Here is a 19,898-nt window from a genome sequence, read left to right as displayed (position 1 = left end):
TGTTTTATTTAAAAAAAAGTTCACAAACTCAAGACAGAACTTTTTTTCTTTGCTGGCTCCGTCCCCCTGTTCTGTTCTCTTAGGCTCCAAACTGGGGTAACACGATGGTGGCAGTGGGGAGGGGCGTTTTGGATGGGAAGTTAAGGGGGAGCAAATGGAAACATGGATGCTGGGAAGGGGTGTGTGGGGAGAGGGCAGAGCAGTCCTGCAGAGTCAGAGAACAGGATTGGCAGAAGGACGCTCATTCTGTTGCTGTAGCCTGGGGTGCTGGGTGCGGGGGAGAGGGAGGAGGGAGACGAATGGATCGATGGGCTATGAGGGGGAAGGGAGAGGAGCGTATGTGTGTGTTTGGGGGGGGCATCCTCACTTTCGGTGCTTCTCCTCTTTGTCGCCACTTTTGGTGCTGTTGTCTGTGTGGCTGTTGGGATTGTTGCTGAGGTACATTTTGTCCATGGCCTTGAGCGCCTCGGTGAGATAGTTCTGCAGGGCGGTGACGGCAGCACACACCGCCGGGCTCCCGAAGCCGTGTGAGATGAGGTTGAAGTGGGTCAGGCAGCTCTGGATGCCCGGCTCCAAAATGGGGTTGGGCCGCGAGTTCCCCAGGGGAGATCGGTCCTGAGCCAGCAGGTCGGTGAACTCTTTACAGATCTGTCTGTAGCACAAATGGAGCAGAGAGATAGAGGGAGGAAGGCAGGGAGGGGAAGAGAGAGGGAGAGAAATGAACCATCACTGGCGGCAGCAAAGCCTGTGCGTGCTCCCTGCTAGCGTATGCGAGCCCCTGGATCAAGGGGGCTGCTGCACCCGAGTGCACACACCCGCGCTCGCCCTCCTCCCCCTCTCCTCTACACATCCTTCCCCCTAATTCTCACACTTCTCTAGCACGCACAAGCCTCTTCCCTTCACCTCGCCTGCACACACAACTGCGCACACACATCACGCCCCAGCCCCAGCCAACAGACGACAACAGGCGTACACACACACACATAGACACACACCCCTCCTGCCGACCCCCATAGCGGACCCCCCCAAAACACATATCCCTGCCCAGCTGGGGTTGGGAGCAGCCAGGTAGTTTAAAGTTCCCCAGCAAAGCAGAAAGGAATAGATGGGGTGCAATACCCAAAGGGAGGTTCAGGGATTTATCTATGCTTGGAAGATCTTTTTTTTAAAATTTTCTTTGGAACCGGAGAGAGGTGCGGGCCTCTTCCTTCACAAGGCTAAAACGCGCCTGTGTGTCCGGAAGAAGGAGCGAGGGCAGAGAGGGGAACCGAGGCTTTAAATTAGGGTATTCTGAAACATTTATATATGTACATCTATGTCTCCAAATCCAGGGGACCTTCCGGCAGAGGGGAAGGCTGACACTAACCAGGGCCTGGAAATTTCTTTCCAGGGAGGTGGGAAGAGAGGATACGAGGGCACGGTACAGAAGTTAGGTTGTATCATCCCCTCACTGCAGGGCAGAATGGTTGGGGAAATAACACACCTTATAGCAAGAGAGCTCCGAGGCGTGTTGAAACAGTTTGTATTCTAAAACCCGCGTTAATGTCTTCCAGCCATAAAGCGGCTCCCATCTTCTGCCTGCGCCCTCTGGCACTGTGCCCTTTGGTGACACCTCCATTGGTAATTAAGGGCTACTAAACAACCCTTTTAATTTCCAGCAAACATATCAAAACAATCATTTTCTTTTCACACACCACCTGGAAATCTAGGCAGCCCCACCAATGATAAACTCTGCTAGCATTTTAACTGCGTACAGATTGTCATTTAAAATATATTTTTAATATCCCTATATTCACCAAGTAACAGAGCTGCTTAGGCAGAAAGAACCACTGCAGATTTTAATGAAGTGAAATCAGTTTAATCCACCAGTTTTATTTTACTGTCAATAGGAAGCCTTTCCCTTCTACCTAAATTGATAAGCTAAGCAAAAAGGCCCGGAAAATGTTTTGCTCTGAAGAATTACATCTTTTTCTTTAACTAAACATCCACCCACAATTTTCACGACTTGCTTTCAAGGTGATTTGCACAAACTGACTTATTGGAAACCAAGCTGGGTTATACAGTTCTCCTATAGCAGGAGGGCAAATACAAATACACCCCTCACAATTTGCAAAACCATCGGCCACTGGCTATGTGGCAAACACTCACAAATAAAAGCCCCAAACCCGGGTTCGTCGCCCTCCCCTCACTTCTGAACAACATGCCAGAAAGGTAAATGTCTTACTTTGTAGCTAGAAGCATGTTTTTTCTTGTGACTTGCTCGTTTGGATCGGAATGTTGTCGGTTGAGAAATTCAGCTACTGCTTTGGCAGGAAATTCTGTCTCACAAACGTACCCAAAATCTCTAGCTAGATGTACTGCTTCTCCTGAAAAGGCAGGCACGGGTGGGGATGGGAGGGAAACACACACAGCTCATCAGTACACATCGCACAGAGGCAAAAATCCATTAGGAAAAAAAGCACTGCATTCTACTTGGGCTTTTCTTCTAAAAGGCTTGGATTTTTTTTCTTTGAAAAAGGCAGGGTAAGAAATGCTAATCGCATCTTATCTTGCAGGAGTTTTCTTTGCTTCAGTCGAGGGCAATGCAAATGTGTATTTTCATGACAATCGTTACAAGTGAAATCTCGCATAAGAATTTTTTAAAGTTTACATTGACTAACAGATACTTTTAGACAGGCAGGCTCCATCCACCTAGAATGTGTGCTTAGATTTACATATCCATACCTATACACAGCCCTTTACATACATCTCATTCACAGCTATTTGCTCTGGAAATGTTTGTTTGCCTCAGCCACCTCCTATATTCTTTTGCAATGCATCAATGATTAATATTGATCATAATTACTCCTAGAGCTCTCCTAAATAAAATGCATTAAACAGCTAAGTGTTTAAAATTTAACTTGATCGCATATAATTATACGTTCACCCCCAAACGATTAACCATGAGAATTTTAAGGTCATTCCACCGAGTCTGTCTGTTTTGTTGATTTTCAAATCTTTGGTTTTAATTTCCTGAACCAGTTGGTTTTTACTGCAGGGCTTCCTGCCATTAGCTCTAGCTCCGGAAGAACGCATGCGCCAATTAGAGCTTCAAAGCCTCAGTCCAGTGAGCTTGTTTCCATAAAATGGAGCGGATCATAAACAATAACAGTACTCTAGAAACTGCCTCATCGCTACAGGACTCAAAGCCCCAGCGATGTTTATACGATCATCTCCCCAAAATTAGCCACCATCACTAAGTTATCTAGAGACTGGGCCTCAGGTTTTGTTTTGGTTTTTAAAAAATCATTCTTTTAAAGCCATTGTATATGAAAGCCAAACAGAACAATAGATTACCATAAAACCTTCTCCATGTTCATTAACATCACAAATAATGTTAAGCACCTACCAAATCTAGACTTTTTACAAGTTTTCCCCGTGTGATTTTTTCCTACAGCCCATCGTGCACTTGCAAAGCCTTTTCAAAACATGAAGACACAGTAATTTGCATGCCGTATAAATATAGTGCGGCCACTAATCCCGATGTTTTTGTTTTTTTTTTTAAAAAAAAAAAGCCCAGCATTGCGCAGTGCTTCTTTCCCCATGCCTTTGAACATGAAACATTTCTTGCAGAATGCAAAGTGACAACAAAACAAAGCAACAAATTCCCTCCTACACAACCAAACTTAAGCTAAACCTGTGTAGCCCGGGCTGAGCTTAAAAGAGCTTTGCAGACTGAATCTGTCTGAAATGTTGTTGAACCCATAAGGCAGGGGAAAAGAGGAAGATCTGTTTGCTGGCCTAGGGCTTACTTTGTGCTAGTCGGTCTGACACAGCAACTGCTTCAAAAGTCAGTGACTGCAAATGCTTGACTTTCCCGCCTCCCAGTTCTGACAGCATAGGACACCTCAGGGCGTTAAAAGTAAGTTGCAACTTTTCTGGCCAGAGCAAAGTAGAGGAGACCAATACAGCCAAGGGGACATATGTTCTGAAAATGAGAACCAAAAGGGAGTGGGGGGTGGCGGTGGTGCAACTTTGAGGCTTTCAGGACACCATTAATTCATGGCTGAGGTCAAGGATTCCCAAATTAATTCAGGAAGTAATGGTCACGCATTTCTCAAATGCAGATGTCAGAAAACTTAAATGATTTACTGTTATGTGGCTACGGGCTGGGAGGGAGAACAAACTTAAAGTAGCTGCAGTTTCTGACATTTAAAATTGCTTGGTTGTCCACCTGTGGCAGAAGGACGGCAGTAATGCATTAAAGGCCCTGCTCCCCGTAACTTCAAACTCGACACTGGGGGTCACTTATAGGGCTGAGCCCACAGGCCTTGTTCACAGGCATCCTCCCCATGCTGCTCCCACTGACATCCACTTACTCTGGGGAGGGATTACTCACTTGAAGGAGGGAGCAAGACGGGGCCCTGAAAGCGTTTAGTTCGGAGACTTAAAAGCAAATAAATGGTGGAATGCAATGCTGAGTCTGCAGGACTCACCAAGTCCATTTCAGGTTAAAAACGAAAGGCAAAGGCATACAATTAACATTTTTTTCCCTGAGGCATAGAAAATAACGCCCTTCCAATTTCCAACAAGCACCACCAACTCGGGGAAAAAAAAACACAACCCAACCTAATACCAAGTCTTCTCCCATTAGGCAAAAGCAACAGGCACATTATCCAAAGGCTCTTTGAGTCACTTACCCTCCACCAGCGAGGTGAGCAAGGTAACATTAGCAGCTTTACGCCTCCCGGCTGGCAGGTTTAATCCTATTTTGTCCAGTTTCTCCCTCAGAGATCTCCCTCCGTTTTTAGACTTCGCCCTGCTCCACACAAAACGGCATTGAGAAACAGCGGTGGCAGGGGACACACGTTCCCACTCCGGCTCCCACCCACCAATTGCCCTGACATATCACCTTCCTGTGGAGGGGTGTAAAGGGCTTTTTTCGGGGGGGGGGGGGGGGGACGACGGGGGACGGGACGGGATGGGACGGGGACGACGACAACATGTTGGCAGGGCTAGAGAGCAGGCATTGCTGGGTCTCAGACATAGGGATGCGACTTTGGATGGCTCCATGTCTGGGGAACAGGAGCTCTCACTAAGGTCCGTATCAGCCCCCAGGCCGGCCAGGAGCTCAGGGCATGTTGTGGCCAGGGCTGGACCCCTGAGGCGGCCACCTGAGCTCCCAAGGTGCCATGGACCCGGGGGGGGGATACCTCCTCACAGTCCCCGAGCAGCCCCCAGGTGTTATGGGGGAGACGGATCTGTAAGGTTGGCAGCTCCCATCACCACCACAGAGCCCCCCAGCCCTCACACTGATCCTTGTGTGGCCCATCTGTGGCTTTTCGGCAGAGCCGGGCTGTGGAGGTGGGAACTGGCTTATTCCCTGCATATAACATTATTCCCGGGCCCGGGTACTGCATAATTGCCTGGGTGAGACCACGGGCCCGGGGCGGCAGGGTGGGCCCCCGCCGCTAACCTCCCCAATCCAGGGGGTTACGTGTGGGGTGGGGTGGGGTGGGGGGGTGTTCACTGCCCTGACGGGACGATGTGACGGGCGGGGGGAGGACACGACGACAGACGGACACACTGACGGGCAGCGCTGGGCCCTCAGGCCCCGAAGCGGGGCGGGGGGGGGGGCCCATACAAGGCTGCGCGTTGCCATGGCTACAGCGCCCCCGCCGCGGCCTGGCAGCGCTGCCCCGCGGCCCGGCGCGCCCCGACCCCTAGTGGCGGGCGCTGCCGGGTCCCCCCTCCCCTGCCATGGTGTCTCCTCATCCTCCTCCTCCCGCCCGGGCGTTATCCGCCGCCGCCACCCCGCCCCTCGCACTCACCTCCGCAGCACTCCGCCCAGCAGGGAGGCGTTGAGGCACTCGGGCGGCGAGAGGCGCCGCTGCACTTCCGCCACCGTGACCTTGTACTTGGAGGTGGAGCTGAGCAGCGAGAGGCGGCCCGGCACCGAGCAGAAGACCTCGTTGGGGTTCACCACCCCGCCGAAGAGCGTGTCCTTGTTGATGGGGATGGAGGAGACGGCGTTGTTGTTAGACTTGGAGAGGGACACGGGGCCTGCAGGGAGGGAGGAGCAGGGAGGTGAGGGTGAGGAGGAGCGGGCGGGGAGCCGGGGGAGGAGGAAGAGGAGGAGGGACCCGCCGCTGCCGCCGCCGCCGCCACCACCGGGCACCCGAACCGCTCGCTGCAGTCAGCTCCGGCCCGGCACAGCCGGCGGGACCGGGGGGGGGAGGGGGAAGCGAGGGCGGGGGGCCTGTCGGGGCGCCCCTCCGCTCGCCGGGGCGAGGAGGGAGAGAGCAGGGGCGACCCTCCACCCGCAGCAGAGAAATTAAAACATAACCCGGCCGCACCGACACCACCCCCCCCGCCCCCCCCCAGCCCGGAGCGGGCACACGCCGTCGGGGGGGGGAGCTGATGGCGATTTAGTTAAAGCACGTCATCACCGGCCGTGTTAGGACGTCACGGGCAAGGCCGGCCACGCAACGGGCGCCGCCGGCTACGAGGGCGGGCAAAGCCCTGGGGAGCGGCACGACCGGGGGCGGGGGGAGGTGGGGGGTCGGTGCCCGCCGTCGTCCCGTCCGTTCCCCCCCCACACACACCCCCCCCCAGCCTCGGTTGCCCGCCCCGCTGCCTCTCCCGCGCACGACTTTTGACGTGGAAAAACCCGCCACGCAGCCAGGAGCCGCCACGCGTGTGCCCCGCCAGCGGCCGACCATCCCCTCGCTCCCCAAAATAAAGCCCCCGGTCCCTCCCCGGGGCGGGCAGCCCCCCACCCCGGCCGGCGGAGGATGGAGGGGAGGCACCGGGCCGGGCCGCGCCGCGCCGTGTCGTGCTGCCGTTCGGCTTGCGGTGCCCGCCGGCCTCCGGTCCCGGCCGGGCCCGCCACCCCGGCGTGCGGTCGGCTTCCCTCGTCTCTTCCACCCTACCCCGCAGACCGACCGAGCGGGGGGCTCTCTCCGTTTTGGATAGATCACTTGTGACATTAATAGCTCTGGGAAGGCTAATAGATACAACAGGAGTTAAACGAACTCTTGAGATTACTAATAAAAGAGCCAATTATCATGTCGACTTGGAAAGAGCATCTCTTAAGATTTATCCCTTGCACATCTAATTTGACGTGACAAAGGCTTCGCAGACAGGGAGGGGGAAATGAAACTTTGAGCTCGCTGGCTGTGCAGCCATTAGGGTTAGAGAGGAGAGCGGCTCTATTCAGCACCCCGCTCCGGTGGCGGCCGGGGTACCCAAATTCCAGGCGGCTGGACAGCCGTGGCACCCCTCAGCTCAGGCAGCAGCCTGTCATCCGTTCCGCCCCGCCGGTTTTACTCCAGCAGCACCTCCCTACACAGGATCCGAAAGCAAACCAGTCGCTTTACACCGACAACTTCCTTTGCCAACTGCCCTGTGCCACCTTCCCCAATCCTTCGGCCGTCCGGAGAAAGACGGGAGAAGAAAATCGAGTGAAAACACGCCATAAAATTTTGCACGATTTGGGGACCGGCTCCCAAGCAGTTCAGTTCCAAGCAGAGCAAGCACGCAAAGCCAACGAAACCCAAACCGCCCTGACGAACAGACATCAGTTTCCAGAAACTCGCCCCTTGTTCTCCAACAGCCCGTCTCTTCACCACCGTGATTTAAATAAGAAAACCCGAAGGAGGAGGAGGAACAAACAACGTTTTCTCTTTCACAGCCCAGTTTACCGACAACGATTAAACACCACAGCTCAGCCAGATGCACGGGGCAAAACCATGAAACCGAATTGTTCGCTAATGCACTAAAATACCGGGTCGGATTTTCTACATCATCTGCTAACATTTTTCCTCGTTAACGACAACAATTAAAATACCCGGCGAACGTGGCATTTAAAAGGGCGAATTTCAACCCGCATCGCCCGTTTTTTTTCCCTGCTTCCAACCTTTTGGCCAACAGTACATGCCAGAGGAAGGAGCTCGGGGTCGTGGGGTAGCGGGGGAGTGGGGGGGGGGGGGGGGAGGCCGGGTAAGTCCTCCCTGCAAGTAGTCCCCAGCCTGTGACGACATGTTTGGAATGTGCAAGGAAACGGCTTACCTTTCTTAATTACAGTTTGATCTGGGATGTTAATACCGGGGTCTTCTACGTGCTGCAACAAAAGGAACAGCCAAGGATGTAAATGTACGACCACAAAAGGCAGGGAGAGCTGGGGCGGGATGGGGTGCGGGAGAAGTTGTGTCCCCCCCCTCCCTGGGCACGGTGCGGGGAGGGAAACAGCAGCTCCTGCGGTGGGAGGTGGGGGGGAGAAGACATTTGCGGGGGGGATTTCCTTCATCGGGAGGAATGCTGCATCCCTCCACGCTTTCCCCTTCCCCAAGAAATGGAAAAAAATAATGTATCATTCCCACACCCCGGGGGCTTGACCAGCCGAGCCCAACACCCGAGTGGCCTCCAGCTTCTGCGGGCTCCCTCCGAAGCCCCCTCCCCTTCCCTCCTCCCCGGGAAGCAGCCCCGGCCCGGCCCGGCCCGGCCCTTCCCCGGTCCCGCGGCCGCGGGAGGGAAAGCACAAAGGAGCGGGGACCGGAGCGGTGCCGGTAAGGAGGAGGGCTGGGGGAGGCCCCACGCACCCCCGGGCTCCCCCACTATTGTCCCCTCGCAGGTTCCGCGGTCGCGGCTACAGCTGGGGTTCGCGCGGCGGAGTCACGACGTGATTAGAAAGTCAAATGAAATCATGTTTTCTAATTCCAAAAACTGACAGGCAATATAATGTCTGGCTGTGTTTACAAATTAACACCAGTGCTGCTGAGATAGAAGATTTCGCAATCGTTACAAAACCCAGGCATTACCATTTAAAAAACTATTACTTCCTTCTCTAGTCTTTGTCCAACAATAATACTGATTCTAACATTTTCCATTCTGTCTTGGATTTATGCTCCTGTTAATTGTGCCTGATCTCAATGATTCCGGGTGGATGGTACTAAGTTGCTTTATTACAGGTTTTATTATACTCAATGCTCTCATTTGTAACTTGCCTAAAGTGCTTCTGGATTTAAGTATAATTAAATTGAGAAATGTTCAGAAATGACTAGTGCTGCAGTTCTTGTGTTTTAACTATATGGGGAAATATGATCCCTTTATGCATGCACCCTAAACCCATAAAGTAAATGTAGTGTGGCATAATACTTTTATTTGTGTTATTTCTACACATATTCCATACAGGGAGGACTGTTAAGTTTAAAATCCCACAGAGATATTTATGATTAAATAATTTTCACCGTCTACTTGATTTTCTCAAATATTTAGCGGTCTTTTTTATTAAAGGTTAACTGTTGTACCAACGCAACGGAAAAATTCAAAAACGACCCTGTCTTGACCCAGATTTCTGTAAAGGATTTTTTTTTGTTGTTGTTTGCATAACTAGATAAAATGCTCCTAAAAGATACATCCTCTTATTTTTATGCTTTTCTTCATGCAGCCTGCTGATTCAGTTTTACAGGGAAAAAAAAAAAAATGGCTGGGCTGGTTTAAGGATTTAAACCAGATGGCATTTGGTTTTCACGAAGTACAGCAATACTATTAATTCATAGATCCCTGAAAGGCAAATCAAACGATTTGTACTTAAAATATCTGCAGAGGAGGCTTCCCGAATGAGCCCACTGCCACGGAGCACCAGTGTGGAGAGGGAGAATTCAAGAGAACATTTTAGGTCATGTTCTTCCTACAGCAATCAGGGGCTTGCAGTCAACAAATTAAGTTTATTCTTACTATTGCCTCCATGTTATTTTATATCAAGTTTAAAGAATCGACCTTCTTTTAACGGATCCAAATTGGTTACTAAATCCTCCACTTTGGGAAACGTATGCGTTTATTGCAAAACTGCTAAACATAACCAGCAATTTTCTGTGGCTAATTTAGCCAGATGAGGGCTATAATAAATTCACTATTTTCCCCGAGTATAATTTACAAAAGATTTCAAAATGACCCCCAAAAATAGGTAAGTTCATCTGAACACTACCCTTGCAACACAAAACTGTACTCATTAAACTGTCAGCGAATATATTGTTGTAATATTTGATCCTGTAATTTGGGATGGCATTTCAGCAAAAATCACATCCAGATACCACAATTCCCTCCTCCTCTTCCCTTCTGCAAGTCGAGCAGCTTCGGTCCCTCAGCACGAGCTCTGTGGGCTTTAATAAATTTATTGGCATGTTCTAATTCCATTTTCGGGGAGAAACCCAGAAAGATGAACTTTGATCACAACCTATCGTGTTGCATAAGGCCACTTTCCTAACTGAACAATAGCCCTGGCTTGCTTTGTAAATAGCCCGTGCACTAATGTCATGCTTAATTAGAAATCTTTTTTAATCTGTATTTATTGATAACAGAATTAGGTCCCCCAAATAACGTATCCTCCAATAGGCTCCCAACATTTAATTTAATATAGGGTGTAGCAGATCTGGCTCGAATTTGATAACCTATAGCTAATGATTTATGAGGTCATCCCTTTGCACTGCTGCTAAAAGAAGAAGGCAGCGTTTTAATATACCTCTTCCCTGATTTGTCAATTAATTCCTTTAGAGGAGAAGATCTGCCCCTATCCTCTTACAACTTCGGATTTCGTTATCCCATATGCCAATTCTGTAATCACGGGAAACCGATTTTTCCTTCGTAGGCCACTTTCACCCACTTCTTTTTTTTTTTTTTCCTTCCCCCTTTACGTTTGCCTGGGAGGACATTTAATGAGATCTCGCGTTTCAGACTCGTGTTTTTCCCAAGGCAGCGAGAAATCCCCAAATGCACGGCCCTGTGGTGATATTATATATTCTTCCAATCGTAACAGCTTATTGTCATTGAGAAGGAAAGATATTGTTAACGATGACAGTAATTTGATTTATTTATATTTTAGCGGGCGCGTTAGCGGGCAGGCGTCGCGCAGGGACGAGCTGCGAGAACCTATTGTTCTAGGTGGGGGCTTCGCCTTTCCCTGGGGGGGGGGGGTTGTCTCTTGTTCCCTCCCTCCCTCCCCTTTTTTTGGGGGGGGGGTGGTGTGGTAGTCCCCCTCCCTCCCCCCGAAGTTCGGCTCCCGCGGGAAGGGTGATGGGGGGAGAGGGGCGAGCAGGCGCCGGGGGGGAGCCCCTTTGCTTACCGGCACGTCCTCGATGGCGTGTGGGATGGAGTGGAGGGGCAGGTCGGCCAGCCCCGAGCCCAGCCCGTGCGGGGCGTGCAGCAGGTCGTCGTGCCGCCGGTAGTCCCTGCGTGGGTCCAGCCCCGAGAGCTGGTGGGGCAAACCCCGGTGCGTGTGGAGCAGCCCCGTCTCCTGGCTCTGCCTCTGTCCCGGCCATCCTGGGTGCTGGGGCTGCGGCTGGGCATGGAGGGGGTTGAGGCTGTAGGGGTCGTTGACGTGGGAGTAGGGGTCCTGAGATTGGGGGTAGATGGGCTGGTAAGGGGGGGGGAAGTAGGGGGGCTGGAAGTCGGCGTTGGGGGTGTGGGAGAGCGGCGGGGCGCTCGTGTAGGGAGACTGACCCACGGTCCCCAACTGGGGTAGCCGGGCTGTCCCGTTGCTGGTACTGTCGTGGCGCTCCTGAGGTGGAAGAGGGGGGTGGGTGGGGGGTGGGAGGAGGGGGGAGGGGGAAGGAGTGGGGGGGAGAAAAGAAAAACAAAGATAAAAATCAAACTGTTTCTCCTCAAAATCGGCTTGAGAATTTCACCTACGGGGCAAAGATGGGCAATTCGTCCGCTCCGAGGCGGAGAAGAGCAGATCTGGGGGTTTCTCTGCCTTCGCACACAATTAAGAGGCAGTCTCCCTTTTTAAATAATAATAACGGCAATAATGATAACAGCAATAATAGCAATAATTATAACAGGACTGTTTATAATAATTAATAAAACATTGCGGCGATACAGCGTGGATTCCCAGCAGATCGCGCCCCGGCATTTCAGGAGCAGGTATTTCCCGCAAATAAAAAGATTAATTCTTAATCGGGCATTATTAAAACAATAATTCCACCGCGACCCAAAAATCCTCCCGCTGGCCCTGGACAGAACCGAGGTAAATACTGTCCTTTGAATTACCGGTAACGCATCCCGAGAAAACCCTGGAAAATCCAAGCCCACTGCCATTTTGTTACCAGAAGACGCCGAAATAGGCTCTAAACAAACCGCTCGCTCCCCCCGCGAGTTTTACAAACGTTTCGGGGCTACGGCACTGTCACGGTCCCCCACCTACGGGGAGAGCCGCCCCGGTGCCCGGCCGAGCTCGCCAGCGGGCGATTTGGGAGCGGATGGGGGGGGGGGGTAAGGGGGGGAGGCCGGGGCGCCGGGGAAGCGGAGGAATGCGGCGGGCAGGAGGGGGGAACATCGCCCCGACCCCCGCCGCACCGACGGGGCCAGCAGCACCGAAATGCGCCCGGGCGTTTCGGCACGCCTCTGCCGGCTGCCGCGGCCGGGCAGAGGAGCCCACAGGTATGTCCGGGGAAAAAGGCATGGCCTCCACAGAGGAGGAGGAGGAGGAAGAGGAGGATTCAAGGGAAAGAGCCACAATCCCGAAAAAGGGAAACGAGAAAGCTGAAAATATCCCGTTTGCAGGTGGCCGAGGGGAAGAAATCGAAGCGGTAAGGTCCAAGCAAAGCCTTTTGCCGTTCGCTCGAAGCAGACCCCCCCAAAAAAAATTAAAAAAAAGGGGGAGGGGGAGGGGAAGAAAAAAGAAAGAAAGGAAGAAAAAAAAAAGCTAATCCACATAATTTATAAAAATGAAGGAAAGGAAAAAAAGCCCTCTCCGGCAAGCTGTGTGCGAAACCCCAACCACCACCGCCGACAACAATAGCAACACCCAGCACACACCAAACCCCCTCCGAGAGAAACGTGAAGCAACTCACCATAGCCGAAAAACTGTGTACTAACATCTGCGAAGAGTCGGGGGTTACAAGTCAAGGTAGAAAAAAAAAACCAAAACAAACCCAACCAAAAAACAAAATAGGCAGAGGAAAGGGACCGGCGGAGCCGCAGCCCCCGGCGGAGCCCCGCGGGTGCGGGCGGTGCGCGGGCGCGGAGGGAGCGCGGCCGGACCCGGCGCTAGGCGCGGGCGGCGGGACCGGGGCGCCGGGGCTGCTCCTGCACCGCGGGCGCGCCACGATAATCCATCAGAACTTGCACCGATCTCTGCTGCCCTTCATCGGGTGTTGCCAAGGCGAGCTCTCTATCCTGGCGTGGTGTGAGGAGTCAAAGTTGGTTGCTTTTTTTTTTTTTGCTTTTTTTTTTGTTTTGCGCTTTTTTCCCCCTTTTTTTTTGGTTGTTTTTTTTTTTTTTTTTTTTTAGCGTGTGTGTATTTCTTAATCCTTTTTTTTTTTTTTTTTCCTCTGTCTCTTTCTTTCTTTTTCTCCTTTGACTTAGCTGCTGCTTCACTTGAGCTCCTAATAACAGATCTGCTGCCTTCCTGGAGACTCCTAATAGCAGATATTCATGACTATTAATATTACACGAATACTTAATAAGGGAAGAATGGCTGGAAATCGAGCGTGAAGCGAGAAGGCAACTCAAGGCAGAGCCTGTTCTAAATGACGTCCATTGAATGAAGAATCAGTGTATCTAATCAGAGATGGGGGAGAGGGAGAGGGAGAGAGAGACAAAAAGGGAGAGAGAGGGAGCGGGAGAGAGAGAGGGGGGACATGCTGCTGCGTCTGACGAATCACAGGAAAGGGGCAACATTTTAAAAGGTTGCAGGGCATGCAAAAGTGAAAGAGAAAGAGATCCGGAGAGAGGGTGGGAGCCAGAAGGGGGGTGCAGAGCGGGGGGTGGGGGGGTGGGGGGAGAGACGGGCAGAAGGAGAGAGGGGAGGGGGCGCGGGATCCCCCCTTCCTCCCCTTTCCCTCCCTTCCCCCCTTGCCGCCGCCTCCCCCAGCCCCGCGGTCCTCCGCGGGCGCACCGCACCGCACCGCACCTCGGGCTGCGGCTGCTGCGCGTAGCCGGCCTCAAAGCCCAGGGAGAAGAGCGGCTGCTGACTGCCCGCTTGGCTCTTGCCGCTCTCGGCCGCGCCGCCGCCACCGCCTTTGCGCGGGGTGGGCTCCGCGGGGCCGCCCGCCGCCGCCGCCCCGTCCATGCCTCGACGGCGCCCCGCCGAGGGGCTCCCCGCGCCGCTGCCCCCTCGGCGGCCGCCCCGCGCCGCCGAGCCGGCTCGCCTCCGTGCCCCGCGTCCCGGAAACCGGCTGGGAAAGTTTTTTTTGGGTGTCTCCCCTTCTGAGTGTCAGCCCTCCTCCTCCTCCTCTTCCTCCTCCTCCGGTTCGAGCCCAGCGCCGAGGCCGGCGGGCGCCCGGGGCGGGGGGGCTGGGGAGCCCAAGGAGCATCCGCCGGGCTCCCCGCGGCCCCCCTCTCGGAAGATCCGGGAAAAGACAGAAGGGGGGGAAAAGGCAGGAGGCGGCGAGGCGGGGAGGGAAAGGAGGGCGGGAGGGACGCGGTGGGGAGAGGGAGCCGGGAAAAAGAGGGAAGGCGAGCGCTTCTCCCGGCCCAGACAAGCCGGGGCTCCGGCGCAACCCGTCGGACTGGCTGTGCAACTCCTAAACAACTCCCTCAAACAGGCACTGCTCCGCCGCAGCCTCCGCGCCGCCGGCGCCCGGCCCCGCGCTCCGCCCGCTCCCGGCCGCGGAGTGCGGCTTGCCGGGCTTTAATTCGGCTTTTATTATTATTATTTTTTTAAAATTATTATTATTTTCCTCATTTAAAGGCAGGTCCTAGCCCCGCCAGGGTGCAGCCACCCTCTTTTCCATCCTACAAGTCACGCCGCATCCTCTCCCGAGGAAAACACGCAGAACCAACCGCGCGCACACACACACGCACACGCACAAAAGCGGAGCGGCCGCTTCTCCCGCCGTGTTTGGTAGCACCTCGGTGCAAAGTCCCATTAGCGCAAGGCAACAAAAGCCGTTTGCCGTGAAATCCACACGCTCGCACGTGTGCACACTCGAACACCCATCCTGGGGGGAGGGAGGAGGAAAGCCACGCTTTCCTCCCGAAATCCAGCTGAGGAATATGTATGTTATTTTCTTCCGGCTTAAAAAAAAAAAAAAAAAAAAAAGAAAGAAAAGAAAAAAGAAAGATATAAACCACCCCTGATTCCTCATTCCTAGAAATCAAGCATCCGCCAGAGAGTCGATCTAAGAGCTCAGCTCCCGCACCGGGAGACAGCTTTATGCCAAACTCCTCGATCCGGGATTAAACCACCAAATCATTTAGTCGGCGGTGAGTCTGGCGAGTCCTCGGTCCCTTTCCTAAGCTACAGCATCGCCCAAAGCAGCGGCAGGGTCGGATGGGAGCGTGGCCCCCCCTTCGCCCCAGACATGCATGTCGGCAAGGCTCCGCCGAGGCTGGGGGGGGACCTTCCCGCGTGGGTCACGACCAAATAACTGCGTTCATTTGTGGAGTCCTTTATTGCGCGGTTTAAACGCACTGCACAGGCAACTTTTGCGAAACGGTTGACAATAGTATTCGTTGGTTTGAGACTAAGCATGGGTCCTGGGCAGCGCTCTTCTTTTTCCTTTTCTTCTCCTTTTTGTCAGATTAAAAATAAGACACTCGCCTCTCTCTAAAAATACGGATGCACACACAGACACAGAGATGCGCGCACACAATCTGTGCTGAGCGGCTCCAAAACCAAATTAGGTGGACTGTAATTTTTTTTTTTTTTAAGCGGTAAAATATTATTGCTCAAAGCCGTGAGAGTGTAGCCCTGAAAATTAGGAGGCTGGGGGAGCACTGCTCCCAAACCCGTGATTTCGGTTCAGCAGCTGACCCCTGCAAATTTGTGCAGCTCGGTATAATCAACCCGCAGTTACATCGAAAAGGCTGAATTTAAGCGTCGGTCCTGAGCCAATTTATTGGGATGCCTCGGGTACCTGGCGTGTAAGAATAATTCTCTTCCCTTTGTCTCTTTGCCCTTTCATTCATTGATTCATTCATTCGTCCATTCAGCCAGCCAGCCATCTATCCATCCATCCATCCATCCATATGGATGAGTGTAGCATCTTACAGAGCTTTATCTACGGAGGATCTACCTATAGAGCAGGCTGCTGCTGGATGCTGTTTGCCTTTCCTCATACACTTCCGACAAAGCCGGGTTTCCACAAGCCCCGAAGTTCCTGGGGAAGGACCCCAGCCCCTCTCCAGCTGCAGGACCGCGAGGAAGCCTGGCGAAGGAGCAGAAGTTTTTCCTAAACGAAATTGAGAGACGGAGGGATGCTCGCAGCTGCGAGGCCGGGGGGTTCTGCCCCGGCCGGGGGAAGCGCTTACCTCACATTCCTCATACTTGATATTATCCGTCAGTTTCCAAAGCATTTTCATGGATTGGCGTGAGAGAGAGGATTGGGTTCTCCCTGCCTTTCCCTAGGCTGGCGGTGCCGGGGCGGCGTGGGGAGCGCGGCTGGCGGAGGCTCTGCAGCGCTCCCGTCCGCGCTCGGAGATCTCCCTCTAATGGTGGAAACTTTTCCCTTTTCCAGCTCTTTACCCACAGCCTAATCGCCTCATTAGCATATCAACAACAGCCCAATTGCTCGCCAGCACAACAACCTGCAGCGATGGACACAGGTAGAAAGGACCCACGAGCAAAAAAATAAAAATAAAAATAAAATAAAAAAATAAAAAAGCTTTCTCCAACCCGCCGAGCTCCAGCGCGGGGAGGGGGGGAACACGGGGACAGCGGGGCCCTGCCTGTCGCCGCTCCCCCCGCGCCTTTGCCTGCCAGCGGGGAGAAAAGTGGCCAGCGAAATCAAAGAGGCGACCGTCCCTTCATCAGAAAAGAGTTTGGGGCTAGCCATGAAGCCACCCCCTTCCCCACCACACTATTTTTTTTTTTTTTTTTCACGGGGTTTAAAGATACCAAAGCGAGGAGAAACGAGACTCGGGTCTTGCTCTAACGAAGGGTATTGTCTGCGGAGGCTTCTCTTGCCCTCTGGTTTTGATTTCATCTTTTTGGCGGATATTTGAAAAGCTGCTTTTTTTTTGCAAACTGTTTTGTTCCTCTCGGCTCTGTTGGCTATTGGTCTTCAAAAAAAAAAAAAAAAAGAAAAAAAAAAGCAACCAAACCAACCCAACATAACCTCCCAGATAGAAGTGGGTGAGCGGTAATGTGAATGCAGCAGGAGCCAAAAAGTCTTTTGCAAGCACTTGAGCAGAGGGACAAAACAATGACCGTAATAAAACTTTGGTACTTTCTTAGGTGGAGCGCTTCGTTTGCTTAACAATGTGCCGCTAAGCGAGCCCTCAGTCCTTCGTGTACCCCCCCGGGGGTTACTTTTCTACCCTTCTCCTTTTATTTCCCCGGGTGCCCAGCCTTCATCCATCCACCGAAAGGCTTCGTTTTCCCCGATTTTCCTTTTTTTTTTTTTTTTTTTTTTTTTTCCCTCCCCTCTCTCTGATCCCGCGCTGCTCCTAACGGCGAGGCACCTTTCTCTCTGTGACCTTGGTTTTGCCGGGCCTGGAGGGGTTCCCCACGCGTCCCCCGGAGCCGGGCATCCCCGCGTGGGGCTGGGGAAGACGGGAGGGGGGAAACGACACACGAGCACCTGCCTGCCCTGCCGCTCCCCGAAACTTCCCTCTGCCAACCGCAAAACCTGCCCTGTCGGCCTGGGAGACCCTCCCGGGGCTGTCCCGTCCCGTGTCCCCCCGCCCCGGGGGGAAAATACACTGACTCCGGGAGCAACCGGCCCCCTCCACTCCGCGGGGGAGACACCGCGGGCCTTCGGGGGGGAAGGGCGGCACACGCATCCCCACGCTGGGAGGGGAGGCAAAGACTCCAGGCTCTCGGGCCTGCTCCTTCACACGCACATCTACATCCCCCAAATGGATTTTTTATTTTTTTTACCCCCTCCTCCTTTCCCCTTCCCCCCTCCTCCGCCCCCCGATGCTCTTTTTCACCAGCGCTTTTGTCTGCAAGTGGCAGGAGAGTAAATTGTTGTTTTTACTCCTATTGAGGTTCAAATGGAGCTGGCAGATTAAGCCTAGTTAATGCCCCCGGGGTGGGGGGGGAATGAGAAAAAGAGGAGGGGAGGCGGGTAACGAAGGGGCCCATCACCCCTCAGCGCCATCCTGGCGGAGCCGGGCCAGCCGGGAGAGCCTCCCACCCGGGACAGCCTTCCACCCGCGGCCGCGCAGGACTCCCTTTGGGCCAAAGGCGCAGCCTCGGGGCAGAGGGCCCAGCTCGGCCCGGGTGCGGAGGTAGGAGGGGAGGGGGAGGCTTTCCCCGAGAGACACCTCCACCCCCCCCACCCCCCCCCGGGGCAGCGGGAGGCGGCTGCTGCCCGCCCCTCGGCGGGTCCGCCCGCCCCGGCCCCTCCGACCAGGCACGGCGGGGAAGGGGGGGGCGGCAGCGCCGGGGAGCGGGAGCAAGGAGGGCCGGGGTGTAAGGAAAAGTCGGGAACAGATTTCAAGGCAGATAGCCCGTAAGTGCTATTACATAAGACTTTACTTCAGTGAAAAAAAGAAAGAAAGAAAAATTTAAAATCTTCTTTTTGATCACTTCTCTGCACTGACCTGATAAAAAGACGCCACTTCTAACCGTAAAGATAATTTGAAATAAATTTTTGTTTACTGTTTTTTTTTTTTTTTTTTTTCAGACGACTTACTGTTACCTTAGGGAAAAAAAAAAATTAAATAAGGCAGCCCGGAGAAAGACTTAGTGGCGAGATTTGATGAAAAGTTGGGAGTAGAAAAAGAAACTAGGCTCCCACCTTGAACTGGACCGTCCTGGGGAAGAAAAAAAAAAAAAAAAAAAAAAAAAAGTCGTTTTTGCTAATAAAAGCCCGGCTGTTTGGACGGGACGGTCCGTCTTCCCTTCTATCAGCCGGCAAACGCGGCGGTCCGGCCCGAGCGGAGGGACGCCGGGAGCCTGCAGGGATTTCCAAGCGCCTCCCGCCTTGGGACCCGCCGTAAACTCCACACGTGTCGGCTCGCCCGTGGGGCGGGTGGGTCGCCCCGGGTCCGGGGCGCGGGGCGAGGCCCTGGCGGGCCGCGTTTTCCCCGCCTGGCCGCTTTCGCTGGTGGGTGCTGCTTTTCCCTCCAGTTCATCCCCGCGGGAGCGCCTTCCACGGGCGCGTCTACTGCCGTGTGGGACCCGGGAGCGTTATTTTTTTTCCACGGGACGGGCTCGGGTGGCAGCTCACAGCGAGATTTCAGCCCCCGCGGCCCGTTCCCGAAGGGCGGTGGGCCCACGCCGCGCGGCCCCGCGCCACGCCGGCGGGCGCTACCCCGCGTGGGGTCCCGGCACGCTCCGTGGGCAGCCCCAGGGCTTCTCCGGCGGGACGGCCGCCGCCAGCCCCGGGCAGAGGGACGGCGGGCGGGCACACGCCGCCCTTCACCGGCCCACGCTGCCGGGCAGCTCAGCACCGGGTCGGGACGCCACCGGCGGCGGCGGCGCAGCCCTCGCCCCTCCCGGCCCCGGCCCCGCCACTCTCTACCTGTTGCGGCCGGGCCTCGCCGGTGGCATCTCCCAGCACGGAGAGCCACAAAGTCGCCAACCCCGGCGGCAGATTTGCCCCCGCTCCCACCCGGCCCATCACCTTTCCTGCTGCAGCCCAAACCTCCCGTCCCAAAATAACAATACTCCCCCGCGTCCCCCGCCTTGCGCACAGGACAGGAGGGTCGCCTTACCTGCCAGTCCCCCATTTTGGCAAGGATAGACATCCTGGCTGCGGGCTCCGGATCCCCAGGTCCCTGCTGGTCATGGACTGCCAGGACGAGCCACCCGCTTGAGATGCCTGTGGGTAAATCCTCCCCTTACCTGCGCCGGGACTCTCTCACCTGGCCATAAAGAGCTGGGTGCTCCCTGCCTGCGCCTGCGCGCTGCCTCCGCGCTGCCTGCGCGCTGCCCCCCGCCACCCCACTCCCACGGCGCCCGGACCGGCCCCGCCGCCCACCGGGGACACCCCCCTCCCCCCGCGGGGCATGCCTTGGGTGGGCTG

At 54.4% G+C, this 19,898-nt stretch overlaps 1 protein-coding gene across 3 annotated transcripts; it reads right to left on the bottom strand.

Annotated features, from left to right (window-relative positions):
• Positions 1-363: 363 nt before the first annotated feature.
• Positions 364-19,620, bottom strand: TFAP2A (transcription factor AP-2 alpha; the record flags this gene model as incomplete). Of its 3 annotated transcripts, XM_082499426.1 has the most annotated exons (8): positions 364-652; positions 2,225-2,366; positions 4,680-4,798; positions 5,811-6,042; positions 8,050-8,101; positions 11,102-11,536; positions 12,831-12,857; positions 16,234-16,293. In XM_082499426.1, the coding sequence occupies 8 exons, from the start codon at positions 16,282-16,284 to the stop codon at positions 364-366; spliced, it is 1,347 nt and encodes a 448-aa protein (XP_082355552.1). The 3 variants fall into 3 exon arrangements, with proteins under 3 accessions (XP_082355552.1, XP_082355551.1, XP_082355550.1); XM_082499425.1 differs by lacking the exons at positions 12,831-12,857; positions 16,234-16,293 and adding an exon at positions 19,588-19,620; XM_082499424.1 differs by lacking the exon at positions 12,831-12,857 and having other exon boundaries at positions 16,234-16,284.
• Positions 19,621-19,898: the final 278 nt, after the last annotated feature.

The sequence above is a fragment of the Vanellus vanellus genome, assembly GCF_965231255.1.
Source record: "Vanellus vanellus genome assembly, chromosome: 2".
Classification (NCBI taxonomy): domain Eukaryota; kingdom Metazoa; phylum Chordata; class Aves; order Charadriiformes; family Charadriidae; genus Vanellus; species Vanellus vanellus.
The sequence above is the reverse complement of the archived record's forward strand: the minus strand, read 5'-3'. Positions and strand labels throughout refer to the sequence as shown.